Genomic DNA, 19,124 nt, shown 5'->3' with positions numbered 1-19,124 from the left:
CCACAACAAACAGTACGGGAATCTCTTCACTGTTCCATGGTGTACAGGAATTTTTTAAATCTAGACTGGGATTTAGTATTGAAATGATAATGGTGTATTGCTGCTTCACTGCACTTGAAACAACCTAGTGTTAGTTCTGTTGGCTCATTCTGTCTTCTTGATACAACCTCTGTATTGCTAGTTGTTCTCTGTAGTTTGCATTCTTACTGACATGAGCTATTTGTTAGAATGCAACAGAGTGAGAAATTAGGATTAAACCAAATGGAGTCTAAAGCTGGTGAGATTTTATCCACTGAGAACACAATGATTTTTCTGTTAATAATGGAAAAAAAAATCAGATCACATTTTCTTTCCATGTTCTATTTAAATTACTTGGGAGTTTCGTATTGAAAAATCTTCCAAACTTTTACCTAGAGTAGTATCACTGAAATTTCAGTTCTTTGAAATAATCTCATGTAAAATGTAACTGAATAAGATAGTTCAGTCGATTTTTTTACTATGATAGTCCTGGCTAACTTGCAATATCATGACCATAAGAGATTTCTTAAAATGTGTATATATTTGAAATTTATGTAATATTTAAATACAACTTGATTTCTAAGTAAGGAGTAAGAATAAAATTCCTGCTATTTTTTCTACTCATGAATCGACACTTTGTAATTAATATTTAAAACAAGTTTACAGTATCAGAAAGCATTTTGGAGAAATCTACTTTTCTGTGCAAAAGATGTTAGTTCCTCCAGCATGTCAGCTTTCAGTACCTTTTGTGTTTTAAGATTGCTTTTACAAGCAGCTGTGTACCCCAGAAGTAAAAGAATTCACTGAGGAAAAAGTTGTAAATCTAATTAACTATTGTAAGACTCTTTTGTCATAAATTTGTCTTTGGGATGCTGTTTACTTTATTAAGGTTTACATATACGAATGCAATTACTTGCTGTATCATGCACATTTGATTATTACATTTTCAGTAATAAACTTGGATATCTTTGAAAAAGGTTGTGAGCTTTATTATTTCAAATATTCAAATATAATTAAAAACGATTGTATACTTGAAAGTGAGTTCTCATGAGCATTCAAACCATAGTCTTGTAAGAAAGTAATTTCAGGGTCATACTTGGCATACTCAGTCATTTTTAACGATAAAATATTTGATTATTTTAGCCTCAAGGCACAACTAAACTTAGTTTTCAAATTTTCAGTCGTTTATGTTGTTCCTCTTTCACTAGTGAATAACAGTTTCCACCTGTCTCTGGAAGGATCAATGGCCCAGGATGTAGAGGAAATGAGAAAATAACTAAACAACACTGGCATGAATATTTAAACAAAATGGGAATTTCTCTGAGTTACAGTTTTGCTAGGGCTTATCCTTAAATCTTGCTAGAAGGCTGAAGCTACCGATTTTAGCCATTATACATTGTCATGTATCATACCCATGTTGGAATTAGTATAACCCTGTGGCTGGCTCCATTACAAATACAGAAAACACTTAAACTCAATGAGTAGCTTTAGTTGTAACAAAACTAGTCTGGAAATATTTGAAGGAAAGGTTACTGAGAAAACAGCAGGATGAAAAATAAGAAGAGAGCCTGAGAAAATGTCTGCAAGAAACATAAAACCCCAGACAGGTGAAGCACAACATGCAGGTGGACGCTTGACCACTTGGATGTCCTGGAGGATGTGTGCTGGCCTCATGAAGAAGCAGCTTAGCCAAGCCAGAGATGCCCACGTGGACAGCAGACCTAGAATCTGTATCTGCTATGTGCAGTAAACAATAAATGCCTTCTGTTGGAATCATACCGGTTCTGTTATTCAGTGGCCTATTTCCCCCCTGCAAGAGTTACAGATCTCTGAATCAGATATCCTCCAGCTATGACTGGAGAGGGTTTTATCATTCTCCATCAGACTATATAGCTTCATACTGGTGTTTTGAACCACTTTCACTCAGTGGAATTATGTTACATCCTTAGGTATGGTAGTTAGACTTTCTTAATACCTGATCAGTAAGGTGTGGGGCCAGGAGATATAAATGATGAAGTAGCATTTGCTGAGTTTCCATCTTTGCCTTGCTAACAGTCCCAAGTGCAAAAGCAGGAAGGGAAAGCATGCCACATGAGACAGCAAGCAGCTAGCCACACTCAGCTATAAGCTTTAATGAGATGATAAAAGCAGTGTAAAAGGGATTAACACAAATATTGACTTAATTCTCAGTTTCTTGACAAACTCTTCCATGCAAGCAAGGGAGTGTCATTTACAGACTGCTATTTCTGTTCCCTAATAAAAATCCTGGGACCATTTCCAGGGGTAGGGCTTGAACACAGACAGGAGAAGTAACTTCAAGGACCAGATTGGCATACATCTACATCATAAAGATGGTCGCTGATAAAGCAAAAGCAACAGCAGGGCTCTTCAAACAAATACAAGCTAAATGTATCAGCTGGGTCCATGAGTTGTCATCGATATTTTCATTCAGTCTGAATTCAGTTGTGAGCTTTGTTTAAAAACAAATACATTTATAGAAAAGTTATGTCCAGAAGTTTTAAATTTTAAATTTAAGTTTAAAATCAAGGTCAGAGGTGATCTCTTGACTTTGATTTGCAACCAGCAAGTTTTAGAAGAAATGTGTATCACTGAAAGAGAGCACTGAGCAGGCTCTGCTTCCAAGACATTGTACCAGACAGATTATTTTGCCTAATTATGTGTCTTTCTTTCAAAATTCAGCATGACTTATGAAGTAGGAAACATGATCATCACTAAATGTTGGTTTATTTTCTTAATTGCATAAAAATGGATCCTTTTGACGTCAAAGCTAACAAACGATAAAGAAATATCCTGAATTCAAAGTAAAATTTGTGGCTCTGTCCTATAGCTTTTACAATAAGAAGTTGTAAAGAAAACCTGAATTCCCCAGAGGAAGCCAACAGTTATCTCAGTGAATGGAAGAGGAGTCTGGTCTATACAAGGTTCCTGTGAGGAGAAGGAGAATTTTTGTGATGCCTGGGTGTAGGCTCAACCTGACCTCTCTTTTCTCCGTCCATCAGAGGGCAGCTCACAGATTCACCTTGGTGAGATATCTCACAAACTTCTCCTAAGTCTTAAGTTAAGCACAATCCCCTCCATGATGAGCTGCTGAATGGAGTGTGTGATGCAGATGTATTGCAGCTGCATCTGAATGGGAGCTTCCACAAAATTCATGAAACAATTCTTCTGAAATAGCAGTGCTTCCAAAACCCCATTTTCCCATCATTTCCCAGGTCTGCAAAGAAATTCATATATAAAAATCTGGCCTTTATTGCTACAGAGAGCAACTGCTCCCTCTTAGTCACCTACAAGCAGTACAAGAAGTTATTCATTTCTGAAGCTGAAGAACTAAAAGTTTAATTAAATGTCCCTTGTCCCTCAGCTTCTAGAGGCGAGATTCTTTGCTTCTGTTTGTATATGAATTTTCCTCAGAACTGTAACCACGGATCTGGTGATTATTTTCTTTGTTGGTATTATTCTTGAAGATGTTATCTGTTCTAGTTTTATTTGCAGCGGCTTTAGGCAGTGTTTTCTCAAAGTCCACCTGAAAAAAAAGAAAGTTTGTAGTTCGATGCTCATATTCACTGCCTTTTTCCTTTGATTAAAGGAGAATTGTTAAAAGAGTGCAAGAAGAAAGGTGTTCATTCTGTATGCCCGTTTGGTGAGCTACAAAGCCTTGAGACACCTGGAGAATAGCTGCCCATGTTGCTGTGGAGGAGGTGGAGGTGGGAAGGAGCAGCTCAGATGCTGGTGAGTGCAGCCCCACCTGATTGTTACTCTGGTGCTGCTCTGGAGGGCAGAAGCCTCAGGCTCTGATGGTGAGCATGGCAGCAGCAAGGGACCTTCGTAAGCATATGAGTTCTAAAGTCTTTTTCTCTGAGCTTGGTGGAAGGTGAAAGCTTGGTCTGATGTGTGAAGTGCAGTTTTGTCCCCACTTGGCTGCTGGAGCAGGGAGGGCAGGGAGAGGGAGGTCAGACATCCTCTTATGAGCTCCTGGCATCCCCAAGGGCTGTTTGTTTTTGGAGAACCCAAGTCCCCATATTTGATGGAAATGGGAAAAATAGGGAACTTATCACTAACCAGGGTTGGGCTGATCTCATTTCCAGTCTGTGGTGCTTATGCAGCCTCCCTTGCGTAAGTTCCAAAGCAACTGTTGAAAGCTTTGGAAGTTAGTTCTCTGCTCAGCACATGGCCTGGTGTGGGCACATGCCCATGTTCCCTCTGCTCCTGGGCCACAGCAGGGCCAAGCTGAGGGCTTCAGGTACTCACCTCCAGGCTGTCATGCTGTACACCACACCAGAGGAACATTTTGAGTCTTTCGGACCAAAAGCAAAACAGGTTGCACACTGGCTTAATTAACACTGGTGGGATGTCTTCTCCTTTACTAGGTCCTGCAGAAAGAAAATAGTAACTCATTTAGTCTGTGGATAGCTCGGTATGAGCCTTGGGAGCCTCAGACCATGAGGTGGGGGAGCAGGATCAGAGACCACTGCCCTCTTATGAGTCTGTATCTCAAGTCACCTACCGGGCTTTTTAAAAGCTTTTTTAACAGCTGAGTCAGCTTATGCAAAACTATGGGTTTTTTCTCTATGTATGTATATACATATATATATATATACATGTGTGTGTATGTATGTTTAGAACACCAACCTGTTATAAAGCTTATCAACAGCCCTGTGATGGCACAGCCCACACAGCCGATGGCACTGAAGTACAGGTAGGACAAGGAGTACCAGGTGTCTGCCAGCAAAGGCCTGTGAAGAGGTGACAAAAGCAGCTAGTGATGAGCAACTGCTGTGTTTCAGTTGTTGCCTGACTGTGCCAGCAAAATGCAGCTCATGCTGCAGTTGGGGTGTCCTCTGGCATCAGTCTGCACTCCCAGCTTGCTCTGTGGGCTGCAGGCTGGGGTAGCACTCTTGGCAAAACACAGGCTTGAGTAGTAACAATAGGAAAAATACCTCTCTGGAGCCTCGGTGGGAGCTGCTGTTACCAGTGCCTCGGTGCTGTTGGCCAGTGTGCAATTGAGGGTAGACAGCTGCAGAGGGATGGACTTTGTTGGTGGTGCAGGGTAGATGAAAGAGCCAGTACCAGCCCAAAAAGCCAAGCTGATCCCAGATAAGAGGCCTCCGAGAGCACCCTTGGCAAGTGTAGAAAGATACTGTTAAGGATGATACCTGGAAAATGCTTTTCTATGAATGTGAATTAGGCAGGAGCAGGTAATGATGGAATACAGTGTAAATAAATTCTGTTCTCTCTCAACTAAGGTATAAAACATGGTGGTTTAGTGCCCTTTATTTACAAAAGTTGAAGCAGAAGTGTGATTAAAGCTGTAGTATAGATTTTAGTTTTACTTCTGCCAGCATTGATGGGAATCTTGTTGGGGCAACATGGAATGAGCTCATGTTGTGTTTTGAGTGAAAGAATGAAGGCAAAGCTTTTGCAATCACTCTGTGCATCCCAAGGCTGATGCAAGTATCGAATAATTTTTTCTTCTTAATGAAACTCAGAAACAAAAATTTCAGAAAACCCTCATGTGAATCTAATCACCAATTATTCCACAGTTGAGTACACTTACATTCAGCAGGATAAATTTAGGCAGGGGAAAAGCATGTATAATTATATCTTAGATCCTCAGGTGCTATTCAGATTCAAATCTGAAAAGCAGCTCAAAGACCCAAACAATTTTCAAAATGATCGAAAAAAAACCCACCAAGAAATTTTCTTTTAGATTAAGATTTTTGTTTCCTTACCTTCCAGTTAGCACACGGAAACACAATTCCCAGGGTAAATAATCCTAGCATTGGCCCCCCACACATCCCGTGTATGGAAAGGGAGGCCTGTGGGGGCAGAGAAGAAAGAGGAGTTCAGGGCAGCAGCTGAGGGGCAGCATGCCAATTCTGACTCTGGTCAGTAGTTTTCAGTGGGAAAATGGTGAGGGATAAGGGATAAGTAGTGATTTCAGGGCACAAGAGAGAATCATGCTCAGTATTGTTTCCTAGCAGTGAGTCAATAGTGAAGGAGTTAGGGGATTTTTTTTTTTTTCCTACTATTCCTCTCAGCAAAATGTCCACAGAAATGGTTTAGGTAATCTAGCAGCCAGCAGAGCTGGCAGCATTGTTTTCTCAGTTCATGACCTTTTCTGTTCATTCTTCTTCTATTAAGTACATTTTTGAAGCAAGAAATACCTGCACAACTCCTCCCAGCAGTGATGCTGCTGCAGCCATTGAAGTGCACAGGACACCATATAAAATACCTGGAAAAGATAAGACACCAAGGTTCTCCATGCTGGTCAATAGTGGGGATGGTTCCTAGCTCAGTAGGGTCTGAGATGACCAGGCAGCATGGAGGAATTTGCACTTCTTATTGGATGTTTAGTGTAGACCATTACACACCCAGCAGTGTCTTGTGTGAAGTCTCCTTGGATTTTTGGTTGATTGTTATTTCTTACCAAGCAGAAAAATAGCAATTAAATTCATTTAGAAGTTATGCCTGGCTCATGTAGAAATATTTCTGTTGCCTTTAAATATCACTTTAAAAGTAATCTAATAAATGAGCTGCAAAATTATAAAATAGCATGGCCTTCTTCCCTTGACAACAGTTTTAACTTCATGGTAGATGAACCTCTGTATGCAGTAGTCTTGAGTAAAGCCAACCAAAACTTCTGTGCTAGCACACCTTGGTTTCAGACATAAAAATTATTTTTTCTATGTCCAGAGTGGGAAAAAAAAGTAAGTAGAAAATCAAGAATGAAAAATACTAAAACAGTTACAGACATAGAAAATATATGGGTTTGGCTCTCTCATTATATTTATGAACTTTAATAGAATTCTTAGGGTATTACTATGGTATTCATAAAAGGATCATCATCTTACTGCAATAATTGTAACAAAAATTAAGATCATGTTGGATCCTTGATATGTTGATGATATTTTTTGGGTTTTTTTTACTTTTTCATTTTCATACTTTTTCTCTGAAAAGCTGAATAAACTGCTCATGCAATACTCTAAGTTAGAAATTACTTCCTGTATTATCTAAATAAACACTACTGTAGGTTAATGTGGTAATAACTACAATGATATTTTTTCTGTGTTATGAAGAGTGTTTTCCAATATTTTCAGAAGACAAAACTTTTCCAAGGATTTTGAGCAGTGGTTGTTAATGCTAGTCTATATTTGTTCCTCTGCCAAATGGTGCTGATACTTCATGCTGCTGAAGCATCAGGCTGATGTTCACCTCGAGGGTTTTCAAAGTGCTACATTGCTGTGGAGGTTTCCAAAGCACGATTTTTTCTGAGGGAGTCTCCCTATGCAGTGCCCTTTGCTACTAAAGAAATGGGTCTCATCTAGAGCACCCACACAAGCCTTTGCTGATCCACGTGCTCATCTTCTCAGGGAGGTTTGGGAAACCTTTCTTGACCAAGTCTTCAAAGGTAACAGTTGCTAAAGCATTGATGCTGGCAGCTACAGTGCTGTAGAAAGGGAGAAGAATGGTAAGTAAATAGGAAGAAATATCATTTGAAATCAGGTTGCATTTATAAAGAAGTGCTTCCTCTTTTTCAGCACTAATGCTCTCCAAGAACTGTATGATTCATAGTATTTTTCATATGTGCTACTTTAACTGGGGAGGTTTCTGCTACTCCTGCAGTTGCTGGGGTCTCTGCTTCGTGCTGGCTCAGAACAAGATAGAAACACATCCTCACTGACCCTTCCGTTTACAAGTTTGCATAGACCTTAAATATAGACATGCTCCAGAATTGAAACTTTACTCCCTTACAAGTGGGAGGATGTGCAGTCACCACTAATGCCACCCTGGTTCTCCATGAATGGCCCAACTCCTTTAGGTAGGTGAGTGAGCCTATCTTTGGTGAATTCAGTTCAGATAGACTTGGTGAAAACATTTATACCCCTGACTGTGCTATTGTGGCAGCTAACTTAAGTAAAGACAATTTCACCATGAGCAGCTCACAAGAGTATTTTAGGATGTTAAACTCAGTTTTTCTACACTTTATCTGGATTGATAACATTATTTTAAAATGTATTTGGGATAAAAAGATACTAGAGGTGTAGAGCTAGACTTTATCATAGACATAATCATAGAATAATTTAGGCTGGAAAAGATCTCTATGATCACAGAGTCCAGCTGTTTATCCAGAACAGTCAAGTCCACCACTACACCAAGTCCCTAAGTGCCACATCCACAAGTCTTTTAAATATCTCCAGAGGTGTAACATAATTTAATTAAGAACTACTGCTACATCCTAGAATGTTCTAAGAAAAAGAGCTGGGCTTTTCTTAGGGTTTCATATTTTGACCTCATTCTGGATCCTCAAGAAATTATCATAAACAGCTAAAATGTCAATTCAGATTCACAAACCTTAGTGTTCCACTGAATGCACAGGCAACAAACAGTCCTGGGACTCCTGGCATCGAAGAAAAAATGTCCATAACAAAGTATGGCATGAGCTGGGATAAAAGGAGCACAAGAGCAACACAAGAAAATAATTAAGAGTTTCCTAGGTAATGGAAGAGAAGTATTTTATGTCTATGAGCATGTTGCTAAATTCTGGTGTTGTCCCAAATAATATGGTTTCAGATTTTGAGCAAAAAGGATGACTTTTGGCAAAAATGCTCAATTAAATTAGTACTGAAGGTGTGCCAGAGCAGTTATTATTGTAGGCCTGATCTGGCACTCACCTTAGCCCCTGAGTGTTGAAAGGACATAGAGAACTGCACAAAATTAAACTGTCCTGATATGTGCTGTATCTGAGCCTAAAGCAGCTCATAATTATTGTAATGGACATCTGTACCTGATCAGGAGCTGAAATGAAAGCAGCAGTCCAAGGGTCACAACTCTTGTAATGAGAGTACATCACCAATCCACAAAACACTGCACACACTAGAACTGTCCAAAGTCCCAATAAATTCAGGTAAAGTGCCCTAAAGCAAAAGAGAGAAACTGTTTAATGGAAGATAAATAAAAAAGTCGTTGCAAGATATTTATTCTGAACTTTTTTTGGGAGATCCCTTAATCCCAATGGTTATATAATTCAAACTGGCTGTATAATTCAAAGCAAGATTAAGAAATAAAGAAAGACCGCACCATTATTATGCTATAGGGCAAGGATAAAGCTTTTGAGCAACTCCACAGAGCTGGAAGAGTCAAGTAACCTCTCTGGAGAATGGGCTGCACTGAGTGCTGGGTCTGTCATTCCTGTCTCTTGTGAGAACAGATTTTTGCCTGTTCTGAGACATTTATGCTGTCTTCCCTTAGGAGCACACAGAATACCATTTCCAGTGTTACCATGCAAAGTAACAGTATTCCATGAAATGGATGTGGGTGACAGCATCTGCTAGGAAGGTTGTGTGGCTGTGGGTCAGCAGTCCTGTGGGTTCTGAAAGCTGCCAGACTTTAAAGAGCTCACATTGTGTCTGGACATGGCCTTGTGCAAGATCTAAGGGCCAGTTTGGAGCGTGCTACCAGGGAACAAAGGTTAACCCAGCTTGTTACTAGTGATGTTCTCACTCGTGTGACTTCTAAATGTTTTTCAGGCACTGAGTTTTCTGCAGGAGAAATTCATATAGATGGTCATGACCCTCAGAAAAATTAATATGTTTACAGATAGCAAAAAAGCTTACTGAAAAGGAAATAGTTATCACCTTTATTCTTTAGCCACATGTGCAGGCAACTGGCCCTAGATGTGTGAAAAAAATCTGATTGTTTAGTAAAATATGTCTAGCTATGCTTATAGTACTGCTGAAATTGAGGCAGGTAGCAAACTGGAGACCTGTATGTCTATATTGTGAAGATTCACTTTTTTCTTCATTAATTCTCATTATTCTGATGCTGCAGAATTCTAAGAAATTATTATGATTTAATTTTACTTAGATGTTACTATATACTGTAGTGCCCCACTAAATCAATAACAACTTTTAATCCAGTACAACATAAAAACAGTTCCAATAGATACAATTTTACAATGAGGTTGTAGATAGCACAACTTCTGTGTTGGTGTCTTTGCCGTACTATCCTTATGAAGATTGATTTATCATAAATTGATAAGCTGCAAGAGATGGATTTTTCTTTTTCCTCTGCATATACTTAAGTCATTTTGAGCCAGAGGTAATAAGACTGTCAGAGCAAAATTAGCTTACTACCACTTAATGGAATCCCAATATTAATTTAGTATAGCTGACAAAGATAGTGTGATTCTTGATTGACTGCAGGAATGACAGGTAGCTTACATTTTAGCATGCCTTTCTGATTTGCAGGAAATGCATCTCTGTATTGTGGACTGATTGACTCCATAGAGCCCTAGCCATGTAAATGTTCCCCCAATAACTATTGTCCAGAAGGTATGTCGTCTCAAAGGATCAACGTCAAAGCTAGAAGAAAAAAAGAAAGAAAGAAAGAAGCAATTCAGTTTGGTTTTTTTTATTTAAACCTATTTTTTTTCAGGAAGAGGTAGGTGATTTGTTCAGAACTATCTGGCATGTCCTACCATCAGAATCAAAAATTCTGCATTGATAATACTGTTTTCCAGAAGAGACAACATCCGATGTGCTCAGGTTTGGAAGAATTTTTACTTTTATATTGAAACACATGGTTTTCAAGTCAGGAAAAACAAATATCATTCAGGCCTAGTCAGAGGACAAATTGAGATTAATCAAATTTATAAGGATGCTTATTCTAAGACATCAAACCTGGGTCATATTGTAGCAGACCTACAAGCCATCCTGCCTGCAACCCTGTCTCCTGTAAGGAACAAGGTTGCTTACCAAACTCTAAAAAAATCCTGTAAACTTTTAATAACACATCATTATGATGTCCTTTCCTTAGCAAGAAATTGCTTCAGATGCTGTGTTATCTTTTGCACAACAAAATTCTGTTTCTCAGCAAATCTAACTCATACAAGTGTATCTTTCTGTCTGGAATGTGTCATCTTTGCAGTTCTCCTTATCTTGGTCAGGACAGCAGATAACATTTGACCTTGCTGTTGGATTCTGTCACTGCCTCGCCTTGATTAACCAACAAATGACCCAAACAGCCAAAGGAAAACCGGATTTCTATCCCAGTGCACTGGTGTGCTATTGCTAGCTGCTGTGGCGAGTGCAAGTAAAACACCAGATCGGTTTTATGAATAGAAAATGAAATATATATACTGTTAACCACTGACATTAGCTCAGTTGATTTCAACATGGTGCTAATGGCATCAAGGTTTCATGTTTGATCCCTGTAGGGGCCATTTACTTAAGAGCTGGACTTGTTGATCCTTGTGGATTCCTTCCAACTCAGAATATTCTGTGTATAAAATTGAAGGGATAACTGGGCTGCATTTGTAGCTACAGTAGGAAAAAATGGCAGATCTCTCTGTCGGTTCAGCAGACCTTTGATTTCTTGAAAGAGTTAAGCTTTCCTAAAGGTCAAATGCATTGCCAATAGCTGAAGAGATGAGGAATGGACTTCTCTGAATCACCAAGGTTTTTTAAAACCAAGTCTGTGTATTTTTGGCTTACTGAGGGTATGGTTTCTAAACATTAAATATGCAGAAAGGAATGATTTGCATAATTTGTTTCTTACTCAAATATGTTTAGCCGAGATCCTTCATGGGCATCTTCCCAGACTTTGGCTGTTCCACCATTCAGACTAGTTCCTCGAATCAAAACTGCCACGAAGCCAGCCACCATAACAATCATCTGAAATGCATCTGTCCAGACAACAGCTTTTAATCCTCCCTAAAACAAAGAGAAACTGTATACCATCAGTTTTCTTCCTTGTTGCTCAAGAACTGAAAAATGTAAAAAGACTCCTTATTTTGACAGCTCATTAGTTGTATGTTCAGCACCTGGCAAATCAGGGCTCTTCATTCTTCCACAAAGTGTGTATTTTTGCAGGTCAGAAAAATTCACAGCCTGAATCATTTGTCCATGGGCACAGGAGAATATTTGACTTTCAGTTAAATGGTTTTTTTCTGCCTCCTTTATATGCATTTGACACATGCATTTGAACATATCATGGTGTGGAACAAAAGCTTAGGGAGTTTTGGCCTGTTCCTACATCCCTTAGGACTCCATACACTCTCAGAGCCCAGTGGTCCACAACCAGCCTAACACAGAAAAATAGCTCCAGAAAATTTGCCATTCCCCTTTCTTCCATAGCTACTTTCGTACTCGATCTCATCAGTACTAGAACATATAATAAGTGTTTTCAACAAGAGTGGATTGATATATTGAAAAGAATCATTAGTGGCAATAAGAATGGCAATTAATTTGTGTCCTGAGCCCCAGGGCTCTGCTGCTTCACTGCAAATACCTATACAATACATCTATTTGGGGATTTGGAGTCTCATGTTGCTTCCACTCAAAAGTAAAGTTCTCTGACCTGTTGATTACCCTTCGTAATTTTAGTGCTTTGTTCTTGAGCACAATTTTCATAACAGTGTTTTTCAGCCTATAATTTATAAAAGGTGAGAATCATCTCCTCGAAAGATCACAGGGGAAGCTTACGGCCTCCTTATCTGGACCCCATCTCAGGATGGCTGGTTTGAACATGGAGACATACAGCAGAGAATTAGAAAGGATTTTTTTTCCTGCAAATAGGCTTCTTTATAAGACAGAGTGTGGATGAAATTTATCTGTATGTTCTCCACAGGAGTCATCCTTCTCTGATAGTCTGCCATGTTTAAATGATGGTTGAATCAACTGTCTAGGTTCCAACTGTTCAGTTACATACCAGAGTGCAATAGAAAGTGCAGACAATTCCTGTTGCAGCTACAGAGCCCCAAAGATCAAATCCAGTGACTGCAAAACCAATGAAAACAATATTGTTAGTGAAATGGATGTAAGTCATATGGAAAGGTTGCAGAAGAGCTGTTATCCTTTAGCTTTAGAAGGCAAGGAGTAATTATTAGTTTTAATATTTTGTATCTATTATGAGCTTTGCTGGATTTTTTTAAGTTTTGTGGAACACTGTTTTGCACTGATGTTTTCTTTCAATTTGAAATTAACTAACTTTCAAGCAAAAGTAACACGTAAGAATACTTGTATAAAGCAAAAATATCATTCTGCTGGGACAGACCTTTAAAGCAATGCTCACTTCAGTTCTTAGTCCAAAACTATGTCTTGAGAAACCAAGTTCTTCAGAGATTCCCCAAAATCCTAAGATAAAACCCAGCCCCTAAGTAAATTCCATTACCTGCATCTAAGAATGATTTAATGCTAAAATATCCTTCATTAAAACAACTTTCTGTGCTCGTTTTGCTTCGTAGTTTCTTTGCACAAGATGAACAGATTTGGTTTTGGCTGATACTGAAATCTCACCCACCAGTCACAGTCTGTGAGGGCAACACTATTTGTAAAGGTTCTTTTATTAGCAAAGTTAATATGATATAATCGAGAATGAGAACTTCCAGAAGAAATTCAGCTGCATGACAGAGGAAGAAAATTTGGCACTGTGTGAGTGGTGGGATCGAGGAGACTGAATGCAACTCAGATAATGAACAATGAGAAGAGCCTCACAATCTCTTCCCAGTCAGGATTTGGGCCATGTTGATTCCTTGTGCCCTATGACAGTGAAATTACAAATCCCATCTCTGGTGATGCATGCTCTATGCCTAGTTTGCAAATATTAATTGAAGAAGTCTGGGGACAGACAGCAGAACAGCATTCATCTCTGGCTATGGAGGAAAGAGTTATGCCCATGGAAACCTGAATACAAAAGACAGGGACAGGGAGAATCAAAGTCCATAGTATGGTCTTGGATCATCAGCTTGTACTGTGAACTTTGTCAGGATGTTGGGAAATTGTTTACTTCAAATCTCTTCAGGTAGTTCTGACTGGAAAGGATAGCAGAAGACCAACCATGAGGCTCCTGCTAATGTTTGGGTGTGAGAGGAACCTGGGGAGTCAGAAATGCAGAGCTACAAGGTGAAGGCAAAAACATTCTTATAGAACCTTTGAGAAGGGTTGGGGTTTTGTCTTTATCTATTTTTGTTACTTCATTTAGTCAAGCAGTCCTTCTGGTGTGGTTATTTGGGGTAGCAGTGAAGTGCAGCATAAGAACTCACCTTGGTTGAGTGCCAGTGATGGAGCATAGACCACTATTCCTGTATAAAGGATCTGAAGGAGAAAAATTGCGTATTTGAATGCTCAGTGATAAAACTTGTGTTTAGAGTAGGGATCTGAGCAAAATACCAGATCTAGGGGTTTCTTTAGGTCAGCTTGTATTGTATATGGCTTTCTGTTTCAGCCCTTAAAAATTACAATCTTGTGTTTAATTCCTTTCTGAGGAAAGGATCATTATCTGTCTTTGTATTACTTTTTTCTCTACTGCTACAACAAATAGATGACAAAATATCCTTATGAAATAGAAAAAGGGTGTCTCCTGAAAACACAAATAGTGATACAGAAATTAAGTTGCACTGATCTTAGAAACAAAATTTTCATTTTTCCATTCAATTCTTTTCAAAGTAACTGACTCAATACCCTTTATATGTAAGGTCTGAGAGAACTGATGGAGAAACAGAGCATGAAAGTCAGTAAGCATTCATACCTATTGCCAAAGGTTTGGGAATTATTTAAAATGGAATTAATGCAGAAGGAAATGCCTCCTAATCTCCCATCAAATCTCATCTTTTCATTAAATGCACAACTAATGTGACCTTTCAAGATGGTCACGAGTGACCATCATGAGACCACAGCTATCAGAGCATTTGCCCAGGATACCTTGTGCAACAGTTTTCAAATAGGATAGTTCACCTCAATTTCATAAATGGGTAACTAAACACACCCAGTAAAGCTTGACCAGCTTCTCGAGAAAGACAGAATTCACTTGTTTGGGAAGAGTGAGGCTTCAAGTGAACAGAATGAGACCAAGAATGAGCTGTGAGAGTAAAGGCAGCTAAAATTTCCTTCCTGATATAAAGGAGAAAAGTTAGGGACAGTTAAAAATATAATCATATTATCTTTTTAGCATTCATAGTTCAAGTGAAAAAAATAAGAGAAAAAGATTACTTATTAAAACATTTCATTACAAAAAATGTGCTGTATGAGACTAGTCTGTAAAAAATGAACGTTGACTGAAATTAGCATTAAAAAAGAGTCAACCTTACCGTCTGTAGGATGTAAATCAGTGTTGCAGCAAGACGGACATTCTTGTTAAATCTCAACTCCAAATACTAGGAAAAAACATCATCTCAATAAAGTGCACATGTAGCATCTGTGACACAGGTGTTGCCCTTCTGTTTGCCCTAAGTAATACCTTCCTGTGCAAGTAAACTTACTGGCAGCTGGCATTGCTATTATGAGTAATTAATGAGGAGAGCAGGATTGTCATTAAGCATAACAATAGTTACATTCAAGAAATCTTCTCATCTGTACCATGAAGTTCTATATTGGGTTGCAGTAATCAACACCTGATTTGTACCAGGAATGACTGGAAGATCCCAAGAATTACAAAGCAATTTAAACTTCAAATGGAAGCATATTCCAACTATACACTGAGGAAACTTGAGCCCACCTCTAGCAGAAATAGCATCAACTCCAGTCGTGACAAAGCAGAGATGGAGCAAATGGTGAAGCAGCAATATGGATGCCTAGTGCATGACCTAAGCTGGCTTTCTCACTTGTCCTGTCTCAATCTAAAGCCAAATCTGCACATCACCAATAGGAAGAAGCAAGAAGGGGGATCTTATGGACCTCCAGGTTCAAGGATGTAGAGAGGTGTTGCCACCTTCAAAAGAACAGCAGAGGCGAGTGGATCTCTGCATCCCAAAGCCCAGGTTTTAGGCCTGAATCACCACCTGGGGTTTCTGCAGGGTCTCTCAGCTCTCCCTCCTTGCAGAGAGGCTCTTCTTGGACCACAGTCCCATGTGCCCCAGACACTCACAGCTCACAGACACCAGGCATGGGCTGTACAAGTCTCCCCTCTTTTACAAGTCTCTAGGCTGTGCGCTTTGTTCTGCCAATGGATCTTTTTTCTTCCTTTTGCTCATGCTGATCTTGTGTTTCTTGCATAAGGAACTCCACAGTCTGCCACATAAATACATAGCTAATTTATGTAACCTGACCTATTTTTAAAAATAATTCATGAAGCCAACACTCATCTTTCCAGCACACTTGAAGGGTCTCTCTGTCTACAGTGACACTTTAGGTGGTTCAAATGACAAAAGTGATTGTTTCTCTGATATTGGATCAAAACCAACTAGAAAATGGAACTGCTTGCAGCAATTTCACTCTTCACTGACCTGAAAATATTTCCAAATACCCAGGCAGATCTGTTTGACCAAAGCACTTCCTTGGGTCTGGGTTCAGTGAGCATGAGCAACCTTTCTGTTACCAGAAAGTTCCTTGTGAACTAACCCAGTTTCATCATCCAATCCTTGCTTAGTTGAAACTGCCCACAGATAGGAGCAACCAAACTTGCAGGAGTTGACTGAAGTGAGTAGGAGGCCATCCCAAATGGTCAATAGCTGTCCTGTGGACTTGCAGGTTATAAGGGCTGCTACTGAGCTATGAAGGAAAAAATGTGTTCCAGGGAAAATGCCAGGCAAAATTTCTACAGAATTCAGAAGTCATTAATTTCATTTCCTAAAGAATGCTTGAATTCATTCTCCAGCCCTGACTTTTTTTTTTTTTTTCTTTCATTTTTATTTTTTGAACAGGTCTGCCACCCTCTTTCTCTTCCTTATTACCTCAGCTATTTAGATATAGTAGCATGGCCAAAATGACCATATCTACACTAAGTTTGAATTGGATAGTATTGAATGCTGTTCTTATAGTCTGTCTCTCTAAACCAGAGCAGAACACTCAAAAGACCAGAAGCATTTGGATACGCTTAAATATTTTCCAGCTGTAACTTAATTTGGTGCTGTGTGTAAACCCACATCCTGTCTGTGCTATATGTGGGTGAAGGAAGCTCTGACCCTTAGATTGTGATTTCAACTTATATAATATAAAAAACTAGTTTGAATAATGCAAATTATTTCTAAAAATAATCAATAGATCAATTTATCGATATATTTGTTCTGTAAAACACTGCAGAAAGCTTTCTGTCAAAGATTTTAAAAAATACATGCATGATACTTAGTTATGCTAGAATAGCGCCTTTATTTTATGATTTTTACTTACCTCATAAGTGCTTGTGATGCCAGATCTATAAAAAACAGGTAGATAAAGCTCAGCAGTAAAAATAATGACAAGTGTATAGGAAAGAAAGAAGAGCACAAAGGATGCCCCGTAGCGATAAACTTCAGAGGGTGTCCCCAGGACTGTTACTGCTGACATGAAGCTTGATGTAAGAGAAAAAGCTATGGGTCCACATGTCATCTGCTTACCACCCACCAAAAATTCCTTTGAAGTTTTCTTTTTCCTCTCTTTAACTGCAAAAAAGACTCCAATGCTGGCAGAGACTAAAAAGAGTGCTGCAAAAACGACATAGTCCCAAGTCACAAATTTTTTGACGTCTGGAGCGACAAAGTTTGGCATTGGCACCAATTGTATAACCCTGTGATGGAAGATTCTGGTTCACTATGTCTGGTGCTAATCTGGTGCTGTCTGGTGCACCAGATTAACTCTGTTGACAGCAAAGCTGAAGTTTATCTGTAGCTCAGCAATAAAAAAAACCACAATAAACTGCAAGAATGTTCAGCCAGAAGACTTCTTCCAATCCAGTTCAGTTCCAAGGAGTTAAAAGAAAGGTAGCTAAGGATGAGTTAAGGAAGAATGTACTTAGACCCTAGTACTATGGGTTCTTTTGCCAGACAAGCTGAAATAAGGGACTTAGCTGTGAAATTTGTAGTACAATCCCTTTTTATCTGTGATATGTAAATTTAAGGTTAAACATTAGCCTGGCACATTGACTTGATCTAACTCTCTTCTAACATCTCAGCATTTTTAAAGAATAAAATGAGAGCAATAGAGAAAAAAATTGAGGAGAGAGAAAGGAAGGAAAGATAAAATGAGAGCAATAGAGAAAAAAAATTGAGGAGAGAGAAAGGAAGGAAAGCTCACTGTACAAACCTGTTGTCTTACTAGTGAGTTTCTTTTCATAGAAGCAATTTCCTCATAAGGTTAAAAACTGATCTTGAATGCCAGCAATAGGCATTACAACTGTCCTTTGACATCCTGAGTCCAGTCCTTGTTAGGATATCTGGAACTTAAGGTGGCCATAAGAAACTGAAGTGTTTAATGGTTAAAACTAACTGTGGTACTTCTCCCCATGTGCTGTATTCCAGCCTTGGTGTGTTTGGAAACCCAGCTGAACAGATGAACAGAAGTGTGGTTTGTGCTGCACTGTCTGAGGATGAATTTCCATTAGAAACTAATTTTTAACTGATTTCTGCTAACAGCAATATAGCTTGTATGGGTTCGTGTGAGAAGTGACTTATTTTATTTATCCATATACAGCTTTGTTGGACTCACAGGACTAGAGAATCAGAGATAATCAGATTGACCAGCAGCATTTATCTCAACTATGGGATAATTTTTTAAATTCAGTTATTAAGTTTTCTGTTTGTGTTTTTGTTTTAAATAATTGGATATTCATTTTTATCTTCACTAATGCCCCAACAGTACATTTTCGAAAGAAGCAGGAAATTACTTGTCACTCTGAAGAATTAACTTGTACAGAGAGGTAGAGTGTGTCATCACAACCCTGAAGGAAGGGTGAAGTGTATATCGTGAAGAAAATTTAAAACCAAAGAGATCAGGTAACCTGGGAGAGCTTTTAATAACAGAAGTCCTTTTCTTCAGCCTTGTCATGGTTAGGGATGGATCCCCACATCTCCTCCTTAACTCATCAGTAAGTACAAGTAGTTTTCCTGTGTCAGTAACAACTTAGCATCCAGACCTGAAGTCTTACCTGTTCCCTTCCATTGCTTAGGAGAAGGACTTCTTCTATCCATGTGTGCAGTAGAGACTGTGCAATGTTATAGTTGATTTTGATGAAGCTGATTGTAAAAAGGAGAGTTGGAAGTCCCCTTTTATTGCCAAACGTGAATCGAAAAAGACAAACGAACAAAAAACCAAACGAATAAAGTTGCTTCTTGAAAGAACTGCTGCATCTATACACGAAACATTTCTAGTCTGCACAAAAAAATTATGAAGTTCAAG

At 38.9% G+C, this 19,124-nt stretch overlaps 1 protein-coding gene across 1 annotated transcript; it reads right to left on the bottom strand.

Annotated features, from left to right (window-relative positions):
- Nucleotides 1–3,330: 3,330 nt before the first annotated feature.
- LOC136363141 (sodium-coupled monocarboxylate transporter 2-like) lies at nucleotides 3,331–17,579 on the bottom strand. The gene is made up of 15 exons (XM_066322229.1): nucleotides 17,142–17,579; nucleotides 15,125–15,190; nucleotides 14,081–14,132; nucleotides 12,748–12,815; nucleotides 11,596–11,750; nucleotides 10,260–10,400; nucleotides 8,825–8,954; nucleotides 8,392–8,480; nucleotides 7,374–7,486; nucleotides 6,204–6,271; nucleotides 5,769–5,855; nucleotides 4,977–5,155; nucleotides 4,669–4,772; nucleotides 4,288–4,409; nucleotides 3,331–3,562 (listed from the first exon to the last, which is right to left on the bottom strand). The coding sequence occupies exons 1-15, from the start codon at nucleotides 17,496–17,498 to the stop codon at nucleotides 3,404–3,406; spliced, it is 1,890 nt and encodes a 629-aa protein (XP_066178326.1). The 5' UTR covers nucleotides 17,499–17,579; the 3' UTR covers nucleotides 3,331–3,403.
- Nucleotides 17,580–19,124: the final 1,545 nt, after the last annotated feature.

This window comes from Sylvia atricapilla, chromosome 6 (assembly GCF_009819655.1).
Source record: "Sylvia atricapilla isolate bSylAtr1 chromosome 6, bSylAtr1.pri, whole genome shotgun sequence".
In the NCBI taxonomy this organism is placed as follows: Eukaryota; Metazoa; Chordata; class Aves; order Passeriformes; family Sylviidae; genus Sylvia; species Sylvia atricapilla.
This window is presented reverse-complemented; position numbering and strand designations above follow the sequence as displayed.